Genomic DNA, 18,275 nt, shown 5'->3' with positions numbered 1-18,275 from the left:
GCCATCTCTGTCGAGTGACCCACCTTGAGAGTTTTGGATAGAAAGGGTAGAAGGGAAACCAGTCTGTAGTTTTTGGCATCAGAGGAGTTAAGTGATGGTTTCTTGTGAAGGGGGGTGACTCTAGCAGTCTTGAAGGCAGATGGAAAGCATCCTGCCTGGAGGGAGGTGTTGGTGAGGTTGGTTAGAAAGGGGAGGAGTTCAGGTGCTATAGACTGAAGAAGAGGGGAGGGGACCAGGTCAAGTGAGCATGTGGTGGGGCGACTGAATTTGATGAGGTTGAGGACCTCATCGGGGGAGAGGGGAGCGAGGTGGGATAGGGTGGGATGTGGAGAGGTGAGGGAGGGTGCAGAGGGTGGGCTAGTGCAAGGAGCACTAACTGGGTGGTGAGAAAAGGAGGCTCTGATGATGTTTAGCTTCTTTTCAAAGAAGTTAGCAAAATCATCAGGGAGAAGGGAGGAAGTAGGAGGAGGTGGGGGTTGAAGAAGTGTAGAGAAGGTTTCAAAGAGTTTCTTAGGATTAGAGGCAGAGGATAGGATTTTAGAGCGATAGAAGGCAGCCTTAGCAGCAGAAAGGGAGGAGGAGAAAGCGGAAAGAAGAGATTGGAAGTTGAGAAGGTCCTCTGGGAGTTTGCCTTTTCTCCATTTGCGCTCTCCCACTCTTAGACTCTGTCTGTCAGTGCATACTGAGTCGGTCAGCCAAGGGGCAGGTGGAGTTGAGCGTGCAGGCCTGGAGGTGAGGGGACAGAGATTGTCCAGAGAAGAGGAGAGGGTAGAGAGAAGAAGATCAGTAGCAGTGTCAGGGGGTAGGAGAGAGAAAGATTCAGGTGTAGGGAAGATAGAGGTAACAGAGGAAGAAAGATCAGTGGCGGAGAGAGCGGAGGTAACCATGTGGATAGGGGGAGGGGCTGAGGGGGGTGAAGAGAGGGGGAGAGAGTAGGACATGAAATAATGGTCAGAGAACTGGAGGGGAGTAACAAAGAGATTGGAAATAGGACAGTGTCTAGTAAAGATAAGGTCCAGCTGGTTGCCGGCCTTGTGGGTAGGAGGAAAGGGTGAGAGGTGAAGGTCAAAGGAGCAGAGGAAAGAGAGAAGAGGATCTAGCTTGTCAGTGTGGATGTTGAAGTCACCAAGAAGGATAAGTGTAGAGTCATCAACAGGGAAGTGCGAGACAAGTGTGTCAAGCTCCTCCAGAAACTCACCAAGGGGGCCTGGTGGGTGGTACACAGCCACAGTGGTGAGTTTGACTGGATAACAGACTGTAACAGCATGGAATTCAAAAGAGGGTGGAGAAAATTGTGGAATGGAAACAAGAGAGTATTTCCATTTCAGGGAGATTAGCAAGCCAGTACCACCACCTCGCCTCCCAGCTCTGGGAGTGTGAGAAGAAGAGTACATGTCAGACAGAGCTGCGGGTGTGGTACTGTTATCTGGCGTGATCCAGGTCTCAGTTAGAGCAAGAAAGTTGAGGGAGAGCAAGGATGCGTAGCCTGAGATAAACTCAGCTTTTGGCACCGCAGACTGGCAATTCCAGAGCCCTCCCGTCACCATTTGATCAACGTGAGTAGAGAGAGTGGGGATATATGAGATTGGTAGGGTCACAGCGCCTAGGAGTGACCCAACGTCTATGCCAGCCCTGGGAAGAGGAAAGGACAGGAATGCAAAGGAAATACATAGTCTATACTAGGTACACAAAATACAGATGATTAACTGGATCTAAAAAGAGCAGTCCTTGCTTGACGAAATCTTGGCTTGATGAAGTCTTGGCTTGAAAAAGTCGTACTTCCCTTTGTTCACTCTAGCCTTTGTTCAACCTAGACCTGTTTGCCTTAGGCTTGTTTGCCTGTTGCTTGGAAGCTGACACTTCCAAGTAGCAGCAGTGATTTAAAGAACACTGATTGCTAATTGTCTGCCAGGAGTGCAGGGCACACCCTGGCAACTTAACACCCAATTGGCCAAAGAGGTAAACTGAAACTAGGCCTATTGCCTAGAAACTGGTCACTTATGTAAAATGCTGTCAAACCTCACACAAAACTATTCAAACTGCAAACAGCAAGTTACCAAGGAATATATTGAAAAGCTAAAAGGATAACTAAGTCAAAACAGATGGGCAACAAGAAATATTCAAGGCCACACTAGGTGAAAAACAACTACAGCTAGAATAAGACAGCTACAGCTAGAATAAGATCCCACTAGTTCCCACTAAGAACCAGCAGCAGATCTATAGAGAAAAGGACTAATACTCAAGCAGCTGGAATAAGACTAATAGCAACTTGTTAAGCAAGAAAGATTATACTTACTCTATTCTAGATTAACCAGCAATTCAGAATCGCTCCAGAAGTTAAAATGCACACTGGATTGAAACTGAGCCAGGCCAGACTTATAAATCCCTGTCATGTTCTGGTCACACCCTGGCCACTTAACACCCAATTGGCCAAAGAGGTACATTGAAACTAGGCCTATTGTCCAGAAACTGGTCACTTATGTAAAACTCTATCAAACCTCACACAAAACTATTAAAACTGCAAACAGCAAGTTACCAAGAAATATATTTATAAGCTAAAAGGATAACTAAGTCAAAACAGCTAGGCAACAAGAACTATTTAAGGACACACTGGGTCAAAAACAGCTACAGCTAGAATAAGATCCCACTAGTTCCCACTAGGAACCAGCAGCAGATCTATACAGAAAATGACTAATACTCAAACAGCTGGAATAAGACTAATAGCAACTTGTTAAGCAAGAAAGATGATACTTACTCTATTTTAGATGAACCAGCAATTCAGAATCACTCCAGAAGTTAAAATGCACACAGCAGAAGAGACTGCCGAAGATACCTCGGCTGTGAGGCTTCTTTAACGGAGTGCATACTGCATTTGCACCTACAACAGAGCGAGAGAGAGAGATACAGATAATTGTCAATTTCTGTAGGTTTATGTACAACATGAGCACATTAAAGACAATTTATAAGTTATGTCAGCCAGACTGTTGAATAATGATATTTTCTTTTGTCACAGTCATGTATACTAAGCACAAAAAGTAAGGACATTTGTGTTTGGTAGATTATTTCTTTGTAGTTGGCAATAAATCTTATACTGCTGGAAAGCCTGTTTATTTCCCTTTTAAATGGTGCCACATTTGTAAGGAACATGCATTTGTGGGATGAGCAGCAGAGCTGAGTATGTCGGTTATGCGCATGAACAATTTGCCAGATCTTCTCTGCCAATGCCAAACAGCTTATTTTGCTGTTGCTATTGACTCTTGTTTTGAGCTTCTGGTACCCCAGGTGCTGACAATCAGGTGCCTGATATAAGATTTATTGCCAAGCATTGTTACAACAAAGAAATAATCTACCAAATACACATTTCCTTACTTTTTGTGCTAAGTTTATATATATATAAATTGGTGAAAAACAAGCAAATAACAAACAATACTGGGATTACAGGTCACCATTTTTCATATTTTCTGTTCCCCACCCACCCTTCCACCCTTCCACCCCACCAACAACTGCACCTCAACAAAAACACACAATGTAAAGAAAACACATACACACACACACACACGCGCACACACACACACACACACACACACACACACACACACACACACACACACACACACACACACACACATATATATATGCCCCCTGATAGCTAACATCAAAAACAACCACAACAATTAAACATTTAAATAAGCAAAGATAAAGTACAAAATACTTGTACATACATAAAAACATACATAACATAAAAAAAGAGAAAGAAAGAGAAAAGGGTATGTTTGGACAATTGGTAATACACTAAATCAACATTTCAATATGCCCTCAAACACCACCTGCACCCCACGAGGCCACAGTCCAAGATGTACAGTGTCTCCGGAAAGTATTCACACCCCTTCACTTTCCCCACATTGTGTTATATTACAGCCTTATTCCAAAATGTATTAAATTCCTTTTTTTTCTCATCAATGAACACACAATACCCCATAATGACAAAGTGAAAAAGGTTTTGTAGAAATTTTTGCCAATTTATTAAAAATAAAAAACTGGAATATTGCATGTACATAAATATTCACACCCTTTCCTATGACACTCAAAATTGAGCTCAGGTTCATCCTGTTTCCACTAATCATCCTTGAGATGTTTCTACATCTTGATTGGAGTCCACCTGTAGTAAATTCAATGGATTGGACATGATTTGGAAAGGCACACACCTGTCTATATAAGGTCCCACTTTTGACAGTGCATGTCAGAGCAGAAACCAAGCCATGAAGTCAAAGGAATTGTCTGTGGACCTCTGAGACAGGATTGTATTGAGGCACAGATCTGGGGAAGGGTACAAAAAATTTCTACAGCTTTGAAGGTCCTGAAGAGGAGAGTGGTCTCCATCATTCGTAAATGGAAGAAGTTTGGATCCACCAGGACTCTTCCTAGAGCTGGCCGCCCAGCCAAACTGAGCAATCGGGGGAGAAGGGCCTTGGTCAGGGAGGTGACCAAGAACCCGATGGTCACTCTGACAGAGCTCCAGCGTTCCTCTGTGGAGATGGGAGAACCTTCCAGAAGGACAACCATCTCTGCAGCACTCCACCAATCAGGCCTTTATGGTAGAGTGGCCAGACGGAAGCCTCTGCTCAGTAAAAGGCACATGACAGGCTGCTTGGAGTTTGCCAGAAAGCACCTAAAGGACTCTCAGACCATGAGAAACAAGATTCTCTGGTCTGATGAAACCAAGATTGAAGTCTTTGGCCTGAATGCCAAACGTCACGTCTGGAGGAAACCAGGCACCTCTCATCACCTTGCTAATACCATCCCTACAGTGAAGCATGGTGGTGGCAGCATCATGCTGTGGGGATGTTCTTCAGCGGCAGGAACTGGGAGACTAGTCAGGATCGAGGGAAAGATGAATGGAGCAAAGTACAGAGAGATCCTTGATGAAAACCTGCTCCAGAGCGCTCAGGACCTCAGACTGGGGCGAAGGTTTACCTTTCAACACGACAACTACCCTAAGCACACAGCCAAGACAACTAAGGAGTAGCTTCGGGACAAGTCTGTGAATGTCCTTGAGTGGCCCAGCCAGAGCCCAGACTTGAACCCCATTAAACATCTCTGGAAAGACCTGAAAATAGCTGTGCAGCAACGCTCCCCATCTACCCTTACAGAGCTCGAGAGGATCTGCAGAGAAGAATGGGAGAAATACCCCAAATATAGGTGTGCCAAGCTTGTAGCTTCATACCGAAGAAGACTTGAGGCTGTAATCGCTGCCAAAGGTGCCTCAACCAAGCACTGAGTAATGGGTGTGAATACTTATGTACATGCAATATTTCAGTTTCCTATTTCTAATAAATTTGCAAAAATTTCTACAAAACCTTTTTCACTTTGTCATTATGGGGTATTGTGTGTAGATTGATGAGAAAAAAAAGGAATTTAATCCATTTTGGAATAAGGCTGTAACATAACAAAATGTGGGGAAAGTGAAGGGGTGTGAATACTTTCCGGATGCACTGTATGTGCCCGCACTTTGTTATACTTGCACGTATGCCTACCAACATAAACATATGCCCAATTCACCCATATACACACTATATGTATATGCATGCACAGGCATATCTCAGAACAGTACACCGTTGTCTAAACCAAATCATACAACCACTGCTCTAGTTCAATGGAATAGAGCACATCGTTTCGAAGTGAGAGATAAGAGCTTGCCAGTGTTTGTAAAAATTTTCAGCTGAGCCCCAGACAGCAAATTTGATCTTTTCCAATTTCAGAAATGACATTAAGTCCCATAGCCAGGATGTGTTTGAGGGGGTGAGCGAGTTTTCCATGTAAAGAGAATATGACGATGGGCAATTAAAGAGACAAAGGAGATTACATTCATTTGCTTAGCAGTCATTTTAACTCCCTCCTCAGGGACACTAAAGATAGCAATTTTAGGCGATGGGTCCAGATTCAGTTCCAAAATCTCTCATATAAGGTCAAAGAAAGACCTCCAGTATTCCATCAAACTCGGGCATGACCAGAACATATGAGAGCATCTGTCACAAATATCAGAGAGGTTTGGGTAAATCTTCGATAATCTTGCTTTGCTAATGTCACAGTCTATATTGATGGAGTATATAACTGGAAGACAGCGGCAGTACAGGGAAAAGATTTACTGCCACCAGATTTTGTAAATCCCAGTTGACCAAGGAGGAGTGCATCCATTCATCCATCACGAAAATGGCGATACGCTGTGCCCCAGCATATTTAAAGGGTATGCGAGGAGCTGATTTGATTGGCCAAGTCGAAGCCCGCTCCAACTCTACCTGCTTATAATATATTCATCATAATCCAACCTCTTAAATGCTTGTGCCACATTGCACAAGTCATCAAATTACCAAAAACATATTCCACACACCAATGTGTGCCTGCACTTGTGTCTGTGCCCAGTTTCATAAAAATAGAGCCCTTTATCTTTGGGCATTTACAAAGAGATTACTGCACAAATAATCATCAATGAATGTGATGCAGACATTTTACCCTAGTGGCTTTTTCAAAGAACTGCATCCTGGTCTCTTGAAAATAGTTTACTCACTTACTTACTTAATATACTTCCACAAGTGGAATCTTTATCTACATCTTTTGATTTTAAAACAAGTTTGTTCCTTTTCAAGTAAAGTTGGTGTACAGTACAAATGCAGTACTCCTAAAATCTACTGAAGATGGTATGATTTGAAGAAAATACTTGTTTCTTATCTGACAAAAAATAATCAAATTGCATAATTGTTTTGGAAATTAAGTAATATGTATTATATAAACCATACAATTAGATTTTAAAAGGATTTAAATGCTCAGTGCTCATTAAAAGAATTCTGTGTAATTGGCCATGTAAACTTGTTAAAGGAACACAAGACACGGATTGTAGATTCCTTTTTTTTATCTGCAAAGGCAGCTCGAAAGAAGTTCTCAACACAGAGAGCAACTTTTCAGAACCAGCACATAGCCTTGGTACATTTGCTCCAAGCCCTACCATGTGCTTATCATTTTCCTTGGTGGCTATAGGATGCCCCTTAGGCCAAGGGATCCAGTTATACATCCCTTTTCTTTTCAGGGCAACCTTGTCTCTGCAAGCCACAGAGAAGCTCTGGGCTGAGAACCAGACCAAACAATCCAGAAATAGATGAAAGTCTGTCGGAAAACTGTGGAAATGAGAGGGAATTACTGCCTGCACCGTCTTTCTCTTAATAGAATCTAAAACCAGTCACAGTTCTATTTTTTATACTTCAGTTTTTTGACAGGTTTGCTTGTGTGTTACATCATCAGATTTTATAAATGGTGTTCAGCAAGGGAGGTTTAAAAAAACAAACATATTAGTTTGTGATTTTCTATAAAAGGAAGGTTTATCTTTGGGACCAAATTCCTTTATTCTCTTTAAAAGTGAATATACAATAGATAAAGGTCACTTATCTGTAGAACACATCGTGATGTTTCGTGCCTGCTGGTGTGAAACCTCATGGGAAATAGGGATATAGGGATTTCTTTATTGCAATTTTACTTAACTTCATCTGTGAACATAACTCCTCTTCCATGGTAGTCTTTTGAGCTACTGCTTGTAAATAAATACATGTGTCATGTTGCTATGCTATGAAGAAGAAAAAAAGAAGAAAAGAAAAAAAATTCCTCGTTTGTCTTTGCAACAGTTGACATAAAAGATGTTGCTGAAATCTAAAAAGTTTACAGTTTTTTTGTACACCATATCCACCCATCTATTGTCAATACCATTAAGTCAGCTCATGGTTGTGGGGAGCTGGAGTCTTTCTCAGCAGACATTGGGTGAAAAGCAGGTTGCCAGTCTATCACAGGACCCACACACACAATAGTTATGTCTGAATTATTCATACTAGACACTAATTGTATGCAGCTTTTCGTAAGTGTAAATTCTGTATGTATATGGTATTTCTGTGCATATTATATAGACATACATATGGCACTTGTGGTCACAAAATGATCAAAATTGTCTCACAATTCTTTCTGCTTTTTTTGTTTCCATTCAAACATCTGGCCAAGGAAGAATTTTCCAAAGCAGTATGGCAAATATCAAAGCAGGAGGAGCGGCAGTCAGTGTCAGCAAATTCAAATGTATTTTTCAACAGTTTCATTTTAAAGTATGCTTTTAACCTAAATAATAGACAAGGCTGTTGCCTATTTAAAAAATCTATTAAAGCTATTATTATTATTATTATTATCCCCATGTCTACGTGGGTTTCCTCACGGTGCTCCTGTTTCCTCCCACAGTCTAAAGACATATAGGTCAGGTGAATTGGCCGTACTAAATTGTCCGTAGGTGTGAATGTGTGTGTGTGTGTGTGTGTGTGTGTGTGTGTGTGTGTGTGTGTGTGTGTGTGTGTGTGTGTGTATGAGCCTTGTGATGGACTGGCGGCTTGTCCAGGGTGTCTCCCCGCCTGCTGCCCAATGATTGCTGGGATAGGCTCCAGCATCCCTGCGACCCTGAGAGCTGGATAAGCGGTTTGGATAATGGATGGATGGATAATAGCCAAAGCTAAATCAGTACTGATGAAGCGAATAAGAAGAAGTTCCTCTAATTCAAAAGCAAAAAAAAGTTACTTGCGTTACGAAGAGTCATTTCTGCTTTGATGTGAGTCTGCCAAGTGCAAAGTACATTATTTGCAATGCATTGAATAGTACACACTAATAGTATACACTATAAAGTATATAGAATGCACCTATAGTGGCACAGGGCGGCTAGATGGCACAGCGGTTAGCGCTGTCGCCTTACAGCAAGAAGGTCCTGGGTTGGAACCCGCACATCACAAAGCCGCCATTGGCCACCATATTATATGAAAAAAAAATATAATTCTTCTGTTTGTTGCCCTAGTTTTAGTTATATAATGTAGGCTATCTTTAGTTTCAATAATCCATTCTGCACTGCTGTCAGTAAGTCCAGTCATGAGATCGTGGTTCATGGGAACCGCAGTCCTCATAACCAGTTATTTCCTTAGTAAATGTATCCTTGATTTTGCATTACCTCATCCAGACCACATCACTTTACCAGACATAGGACATAGACAGCTTGATACAAGAAGCAAGCATAATAGACGTTGAGTTAGATAATAATGGGGATAGGAATTTGAGCTGAAAAATTAGAAGAATGTGGGGAAAAGTGACAGAAAAAGTGATTTAATATCTTTATCTATTGATCCATGCTATGATATGTGACTTTAAAGTTATGAATGTACTCATACATTAAGCATTATTATCTGTTGTCTGTTTAGTGATCACTTATGTGAGTTAAGCTCATAAATGCTAGCTTCTAAAGTCTTTGGTACTTTGTGTGAGTGTAAAGGCTTCCTCAACTAGCATTTATACTACCAATGGAGGACTGGTGGTTAGTAGCTATGATCATAGACCCTAAAATTGCAGTATGTCCGGAACGAAATGTAAGAAATCTTCTCTGGCTACCCTGTTAAAATTTTTGCTGAAATTACCTAATGCATTTTATGATAGCCCAAAATAATTTGAATCTTATAACTTTTAAAGAATTACTGACCTACACTGCTGGAACCTAGAATACAAGATATAACCACTGGTAGGTTAGAGCAGCAGTGGTGCCCAGTTTTGTACACGTTTTATTTTAGCTTATTTGTTCATAAACTAAAACTGTGATACCTCGTAATTTTAAAAGAGAATTAAAAGGTAATACATTTACAACGTCTTGTGTCTTCATTACCATGGTACATTATTTGATTGTCCAGAGGACTGACTGAAATTACTGATGTGCATGGATAAAATCAAATTACTGACTTACCCCAGTCATAGTAATCCATTACAGAGGGCTTATGTCTACATTGCAGGGAGATGTCAGGGTAGGTGAAACATTGTACAAATTGATATTCCGCTCCTCACTTGTTGAGCACTTTTATCAACACCATTGACGGTGTCCGAAAGAAAAAAAACGCTATCTATCTATCTATCTATCTATCTATCTATCTATCTATCTATCTATCTATCTATCTATCTATCTATCTATCTATCTATCTATCTATCTATCTATCTATCTATCTATCTATCTATCTATCTATCTATCTATCTATCTATCTATCTATCTATCTATCTATCTATCTATCTATCTATCTATCTATCTATCTATCTATCTATCTATCTATCTATCTATCTATCTATCTATCTATCTATCTATCTATCTATCTATCTATCTATCTATCTATCTATCTATCTATCTATCTATCTATCTATCTATCTATCTATCTATCAGCTTCTCTGGGGTTGGGTCGCGGTGGCAGCAAGCTAGTAAGTAGGGCACTCCGAACATCCCTCTCCCCAGCAACGCCCTTCAGCTCCTCCTGGGGGATCCCAAGGCGTTCCCAGGCCAGATTGGACATGTAGTCCCTCCAGCGACTTCTGGGTCTACCCCGGGGTCTCCTCTCAGTTGGCTGTGCCCGGTAAACCCTCAAAGCAAGGCGACCAGGAGGCATCCTAATCAGATGCCCAAACCACCTCAACTGGCTCCTTTCGACGTGAAGGAACAGTGGCTCTACTCCAAGCTCCCTCCAGATGTCCGAGCTCCTCACCCTATCTCTAAGGCTGAGCCCATACACCTACAGAGGAAACTCATTTCAGTCGCTTGTATCCGCGATCTCACCCTTTCGGTCACTACCCAAAGTTCATGACCATAGGTGAGGGTTGGAACAAAGATTGACTGGTAAATTGAGAGCTTTGCCTTCTGGCTCAGCTCCTTCTTCACCACAATGGTCCGGTACAACGTTTGCATTACTGTTGATGCTGCACCAATCAGCCTGTCAATCTCCCACTCCATCCTACCCTCACTTGTGAACAAGACCCCGAGATACTTGAACTCCTTCACTTGAGGGAACAACTCATCCCCAACCCGGAGGGAGCAATCCACTATTTTCCGGTAGAGAACCATGGCCTCAGACTTGGAGGTGCTGACTCTCATCCCAGCCATTTCACACTCAGCTGCAAACTGCCCCAGTGCGCGCCGGAGGTCACGTTCTGATGAAGCCAACAAAACCACAGCATCTGCGAAGAGCAGAGATGCAATTCTGAGGTTCCCAAAATGAACACACTCCTCACGTCGGCTGTGCCTTGAGATCCTGTCCATGAATATCACAAACAGAATTGGAGACAAGGGACAAACTTTGCGGAGTCTGACGCCCACCAAAAACATGTTTGACTTTGTGCTGAGAATGCGACACAGCTCTCACCTTGGTTATACAAGGACTGGGTGGCTTGTAGCAATTGCCCCTGTACCCCATACTCCCGCAGTATCCCCCACAGATTGTCCCGGGGTACACGATCATAAGCCTTCTCCAAGTCCACAAAACTCCCATGCCCCCCTCAGCACTTCCGCAAGGGTCAAGTGTTGGTCCGTTGTTCCACGGCCAGGACGGAATCCGCATTGTCCCTCCTGGATCCGAGTTTCGACAATCGGTCAGAGTCTCCTTTTGAGCACCCTAGAGTAGACTTTACCAGGGAGGCAGACCAATGTGATGCCCCAATAATTGGCGCACACCCTCTGGTCCCCCTTTTTGAATATGGAAACCACCACCCCAGTCTGCCACTCCACAGGTACTGTCCCCGACCTCCACGCAACACTGAAGAGGCGTGTCAACAAAGACAGCCCAACAATGTCCACAGCCTTCAGCATCTCAGGGCAAATCTCATCCACACCCGGCGCCTTGCCACCGAGGAGTTTTTTAACTACATCAGAGACCTCTGCAAGGGATATGGGTAGGGCTTCCCCTGAGTCTTCAGACTCTACCTCCTCCACTGAGGACGTGTTAGCCGGGTTCAGGAGCGACTCAAAATCTATCTATATAATCCAGTGAGTCAAGTGAATTCTTTATGAGACAGTACAAGCCTGTTTCATGCCATAAGCAATCATCAGCTGTCAATAAAGCCACTTGGGAGAGGATATATTATTTACTGCATCGTCATGCATATCACGTGCACTGTGCACACACACACACACACACACACACACACACGCATATATACACTACCGTTCAAAAGTTTGGGATCACCCAAACAATTTCGTGTTTTCCATGAAAAGTCATACTTATTCACCACCATATGTTGTGAAATGAATAGAAAATAGAGTCAAGACATTGACAAGGTTAGAAATAATGATTTGTATTTGAAATAAGATTTTTTTTACATCAAACTTTGCTTTCGTCAAAGAATCCTCCATTTGCAGCAATTACAGCATTGCAGACCTTTGGCATTCTAGCTGTTAATTTGTTGAGGTAATCTGGAGAAATTGCACCCCACGCTTCCAGAAGCAGCTCCCACAAGTTGGATTGGTTGGATGGGCACTTCTTTGAGCAGATTGAGTTTCTGGAGCATCACATTTGTGGGGTCAATTAAACGCTCAAAATGGCCAGAAAAAGAGAACTTTCCTCTGAAACTCGACAGTCTATTCTTGTTCTTAGAAATGAAGGCTATTCCATGCGAGAAATTGCTAAGAAATTGAAGATTTCCTACACCGGTGTGTACTACTCCCTTCAGAGGACAGCACAAACAGGCTCTAACAGGTACTATTTAATGAAGATGCCAGTTGGGGACCTGTGAGGCGTCTGTTTCTCAAACTAGAGACTCTAATGTACTTATCTTCTTGCTCAGTTGTGCAACGCGGCCTCCCACTCCTTTTTCTACTCTGGTTAGAGCCTGTTTGTGCTGTCCTCTGAAGGGAGTAGTACACACCGGTGTAGGAAATCTTCAATTTCTTAGCAATTTCTCGCATGGAATAGCCTTCATTTCTAAGAACAAGAATAGACTGTCGAGTTTCAGAGGAAAGTTCTCTTTTTCTGGCCATTTTGAGCGTTTAATTGACCCCACAAATGTGATGCTCCAGAAACTCAATCTGCTCAAAGAAGTGCCCATCCAACCAATCCAACTTGTGGGAGCTGCTTCTGGAAGCGTGGGGTGCAATTTCTCCAGATTACCTCAACAAATTAACAGCTAGAATGCCAAAGGTCTGCAATGCTGTAATTGCTGCAAATGGAGGATTCTTTGACGAAAGCAAAGTTTGATGTAAAAAAAATCTTATTTCAAATACAAATCATTATTTCTAACCTTGTCAATGTCTTGACTCTATTTTCTATTCATTTCACAACATATGGTGGTGAATAAGTGTGACTTTTATGGAAAACACAAAATTGTTTGGGTGATCCCAAACTTTTGAACGGTAGTGTATATATATATATATATATATATAAAGGGTATATAGTCAGGGTGGCATGGCCGTAAGCAACCAAGTCCACTGTTGAAGTAGAGGGGAGTGGCAGGTTTGGATAGCATGCTTAATCTGTGGGCTACAGCTGATAGGTTATGACAGTGCTTAGTGTGACAAGGGTCTGGATGTGCAAAGGACTATTGGAGCTCTGAGGAGCGTGACTCGACCTCGTGATTGGAGAGGGTTAATGCCCATGTTAGAGCTGACCAAGTGTGTCTAAATATGACTGCAACACTATCAGAAAGAGCACTAACCTTCTCTTTGAAAAAGTTTGCTGTCACTGCTAGCATGTTTACCCTTTATGTAGAATTATGTAGTTATCACTGATACAATGCATGTTAAGAAGCCAAGGTGGGCTGTTGACAGCAAGTCAGCTTCACATTCAAAGAGTGCCTACCACATGGCTCAGGGGGAAGGCCACAACCAGGGACCACTTTAATCAATCTAATTAAGGGGAAATGCTGCCTGTATTTTTAGCTGCTCCATAGCAGGCCAGTGGCCATTCATTGAATTTCATCTCATTACATATCATTTTTGTCTCTTGGGTGGGTAGATTAAAAAATGAAGGCAAACCTCCCTCGTGCAAAAAATATAAAAAATAAAAAATATATATATTACCTGATGGTTTGTTTTTTGTGGAGGCTCATCATAGTTGTAGTTATACAATTTGGCCTATTGGACATAGCACAGAAGCTTACAAGAAAGGACAGTATTAAGTATCTAAGCACCGTAAGGGCCAGTTGATTAATTAACATACACAGAAAAATATGAGTGCAATGATAATCTCAATTTGCTTTAAACCTTACCCTTTCTGACCTGTGTTAAGTTGCAAATTGAGGGGTAAATACATAAAGGAGCCATGCTTAACATGAGCATCCAAACAGATTTTCTTTCCTGCGGTCAGGAATTTCACTGAGTTGTTTTCAGAGGGGAAACTACCATATATGCAGGTAATGTAGCTGCATTGGGGCCCACAATAATTTAGGGCCGGCATTCATGGACCCCTCTTTATCTAGCCACTATCGTATCAAAGATCTCAACTTGAGCACTTAGTCTACGGTATACGTTATGTTCAAAAATCCGTAAAGTGTGCCCGCACATGATTATGCACATGTGTACCACTGTGTAGCAAAATCCACACAGAAGAGTTAGCTAGCACAGCACAGAAAAAAAGTGTGCCTATGATGTAAGTAGAACTTATTTATTATTTATTTGACTAATAATCAACCTACACACTTTTGTTTTGTATTCATAAGGCTTATGTGCCGACATGAATAGTGTTTTCACTGTGCGGGTGTGCTATTGCTGATGTTTTCATGTGTCAAGGTGCATCGTCACCAATTATTTGATTTCATTTGATTTGGTACAGTTGTTTTTATACCTGATGCGAACCATACCTGAGTACACATGAATCATACTAGAGATCACCTTTTCAAGTGGACCTGGGTACGGTACGCAGTGTTCCCACTACTCAAACGAACTGGACTTTGGGGTCAAGTGTACTCGGATCTGGGCCCGGGTCGCTAGTGTGAAAGCACCCTAAGGCATCAATTGTGCAACGCATGTCACTGTTGGTGGTCATTGTAAAGCTGTGTCCTTTCACTTCTTTCATTTGCTACTGACATTACATTATGTTACGTCTGATTGTGATGGGCGGGCTTGGGCCCTTTGACCATCTTGCACTGGGGCCCGGCACTGACTTGTTACGCCTGTGGTCCTCTTCAAGCTTCAGAAATTCCAAGTGTTCGTGTCTGGGACGTGGTCCAAATATCAACATGGTGGCTGTTTTCTGTTTTGTTTTGATTTTGTTTTGTTTTTTTGTTTTTGTTTTTTTGTAAATTCATTCTGGAAGGTCATTGAACTTGAACATTTGCTTTAAACCCGAATAGAAGTCAAAGCTATGTATAAAAAATTTAAATTATCTTTTATATCTGATTCAAGCCAGCATGACTGAAATAATTTTTCTGTGTGCAATGTTCATTAAGAAAAGAGAAAGCAACTTTATTTTGTCATTGTATATTTTGGTTACAATGGATTTGTTCTCTGCATTTAACTCATGCTATTGTATAGGAGCAGTGGGCAGCTGCAGGGCCTGGGGACCAACTCCAGTTCTTTATCCATTGCCTTGGTCAGGGACACAGACAGGAGTATTAACCCTAACATGCATGTCTTTTTGATGGTGGGAGGAAACCGGCACACCCGGAGGAAACCCATGTAGACATGGGGAGAACATGCAAACTCCACACAAAAGGACCTGGGACAGCCTGGGGTTCGAACCCAGGATCTTGCTGTGAGGCAACAGTGTTAACCACTGGGCCACCATGCCGCCATTCATTTCATTTTATTTAATGAAATGAAGAGTTGTGCCAAACTTCAAGAAGCTTAGATTGATAGTGAATAATGTACTGCCATTGTTATTTACACGTTGGCCATAAAGACTGAGCACATTGTGACAATGCTCCAACCCTGACATGTATGTAAACACCAAACGGCTATCAACAGTGCACACATAGTCTGCCATAGCTTAATATTCAAACTAATGCAGTGCAGTGATTTTTAGGTAAATTGACATATGTAAAACCGAGTTGTGTAACAGTGTATGGACAAAGGCATAGCAAAATGGAGCAATGAAATGATACAGAAAATATTAATTGCCCATCTTAACATTTTTCTCCAGTTCTATTTATCTGCCCTTTTTTTCCCTCTAAGAAAATGTGTGTGATGTTTGTGAGTGTTTTGTGTCTTGTAGTTGATATGCTTTATATATAGATCTCCTCTGTATACAACCCCATATGTTTTTCCTTTGCTTGTTTGTTACTTTCCAACATTTCTTTTTGGCATTTTCCATTTAGCATGTGTCAAGAGAATTGTTTCATTTTCCCTCAACCACTCTAAGTCAACACAAAACAGCGCACTGTATATAGCACATCCTACCATACCATCAAGGAATTGCAGCCTTGACATAGCTGCTATCAACTCAGGCTTGAAAAGTCTCTTTACCCTGCATTACCATCACTGACAATGACAAGGCCTTACCCACCAAACATTTTATCTGGACCCCACAATGTCAGCATCCCCATATTCAGACATTTAGTGACACTGAAAGGCACAGGCAGTCAAGCGATAGCAACACAGAAGGACAAGTATGCCAATGCCAGGAAGCCAGGAAATGAACAAACAAGCAAGCATCATGATTCACCATTGACCAGTGCAATGAGCACCAAGAAAAGCCCGAGGACTTCAGTCAATCTAGGAGGGCTTGCAGAAAATGGGAAAAGACGTATTTATAGCCTTGCCCATGCCCAAAAATGTCAGGATGCAAATGTGATTTTTTTTCTCCCAGAGGCCAGAAGCAAAAACATGTGAGGTAGATGGAAATGTTCAGTTAAAGCTTAAGGCGTAAAAATGGGAAAAATATGTTGTAGTACAACATGTACCTTTCTGACAAGAAAATGCAGATGGTAAACATAGTGTGAACATAAATGATTAATTCCTTTAGTTACCTGCCCAACAGAAAACGAGCAACACTTGGAAATATGTTGTCCACTTTCAGAGTTTTCCATCTTGAGAGGGCCACACCAACATTCACCCTCATTTTCCTGCCATTGCTGGCCTCAAAGTTTTCTAGGGACGACACTAAGGCAGCAGCATTGTTGATCTATAGATTGTATGGGCCATAAATCAATTTGAAATACAGGATTAAATCTTTCACGAGATCTACAGTATGTTGTTTCAAAAGTATATGTTGAATTTGTAACTAAAGCTAAGTGTGGCTTAAGAAGCCTGTTATGACTTTAAGCAGACTATATTAGGGTTACGTTTCATCAAATGTACTTTTTATTTTGTAAGCCTCTATGTCATCGACCATAAAATTCTCTACGCTAGTGTTGTGGGACATCATTTCCACCATTGGAAATGTAACATAGTCAAAAGAAGGAGGATGTATTTTTTGACCAGTGTGTTGAGAGTAGATTAGAGTATCAGAAACCCTGCTAGGATGTAGTTTTTCTTAACACCAACTGACATCATGATATGTTACTAGGCAGCCAGAGAAAAACTGCTACCCCAGAGGCGAGGTGAGGCGAGGCGAGGCAAGGCAAGGTGTTACGATCCCCGTTAAAGGTCCAGGGGATGAGGGGAAGTAACAAAGAAAATAAAAGTGTCCCGGAGGAACAAGAAGAGTGGGAGGCGGAACCGGATGTAAAAACAGATTTATTAACAAAACAAACTTTTAGTCAAACTATCGAATAAACAGGCAACTAAAGATGCTGGCGCTTAACTAACCAGGCTTTTAACAAAACAAACTCAGATCCAACCAAACCGAAGGAAACAAGAACACTAATAAGGGTTCACCCTCCTTCTCAAGGAGTATAGACACAAGAGCTTGCTCTCTGGTTGACACCAATGGCCCACTGGCCGTCTCTCTCCACTCACTGCTGCCAACAATGGCCCACTGGCACTGTTGGGTGTCTCTCTCCAAGTTATATACCCAGCTGATGAGGAATTGGGGTCACCTGGGCTCAATCAGCAGCTCCACAGGAGGCGGGGCATCACCTGGAGAGGGAAAACTACAGACACACGGCACTAGGGGCGTAACACAAGGCAAGGCAAGGGCAAGGGCTCAAGGGCAAGGCAAGGCAAGGCAAGGCAAGGCAAGGCAAGGCAAGGCAAGGCAAGGCAAGCTGCAAGGCAAGGGAAGATGCAAGGGAAGATGCAAGGCAAGGCAAGGTGCAATACAAGGAAAGGCAAGGCAAGATGCAAGGTGCAAGGCGCAAGGCAAGGTAAGGCACAAGGCAAAGCACGGTGCAAGGTGCAAGGCAAGGGAAGATGCAAGGCAAGGCAAGGCAAGGTGCAAGGCAAGGCAAGGCAAGGTGCAAGGTGCAAGGCAAGACAAGGAAAGATGCAAGGCGCAAGGCAAGGTAAGGTGCAAGGCAAAGCAAGGTTCAAGGCAAGGCAAGGAAAGGCACAAAGTAAGGCAAGCTGCAAGGCAAGGCAGCTTATTTTTATAGCACAT

At 42.3% G+C, this 18,275-nt stretch overlaps 1 protein-coding gene across 1 annotated transcript in view; it reads left to right on the top strand.

Moving 5' to 3' along the window:
• The window catches only part of rgs3a (regulator of G protein signaling 3a), a 177,692-nt gene that overhangs the window by 43,368 nt on the left and 116,049 nt on the right, over positions 1-18,275 (top strand). Inside the window, exon 9 of the mRNA XM_056290421.1 lies at positions 5,720-5,799. Within this exon, the coding sequence (XP_056146396.1) occupies positions 5,720-5,799 (80 nt within the window). The remainder of the gene's footprint in view (positions 1-5,719; positions 5,800-18,275) is intronic.

This window comes from Lampris incognitus, chromosome 12 (genome assembly GCF_029633865.1).
Source record: "Lampris incognitus isolate fLamInc1 chromosome 12, fLamInc1.hap2, whole genome shotgun sequence".
NCBI lineage: Eukaryota > Metazoa > Chordata > Actinopteri > Lampriformes > Lampridae > Lampris > Lampris incognitus.
Note: the sequence above shows the minus strand (reverse complement) of the source record. Positions and strands in the feature narration are given on the sequence as shown.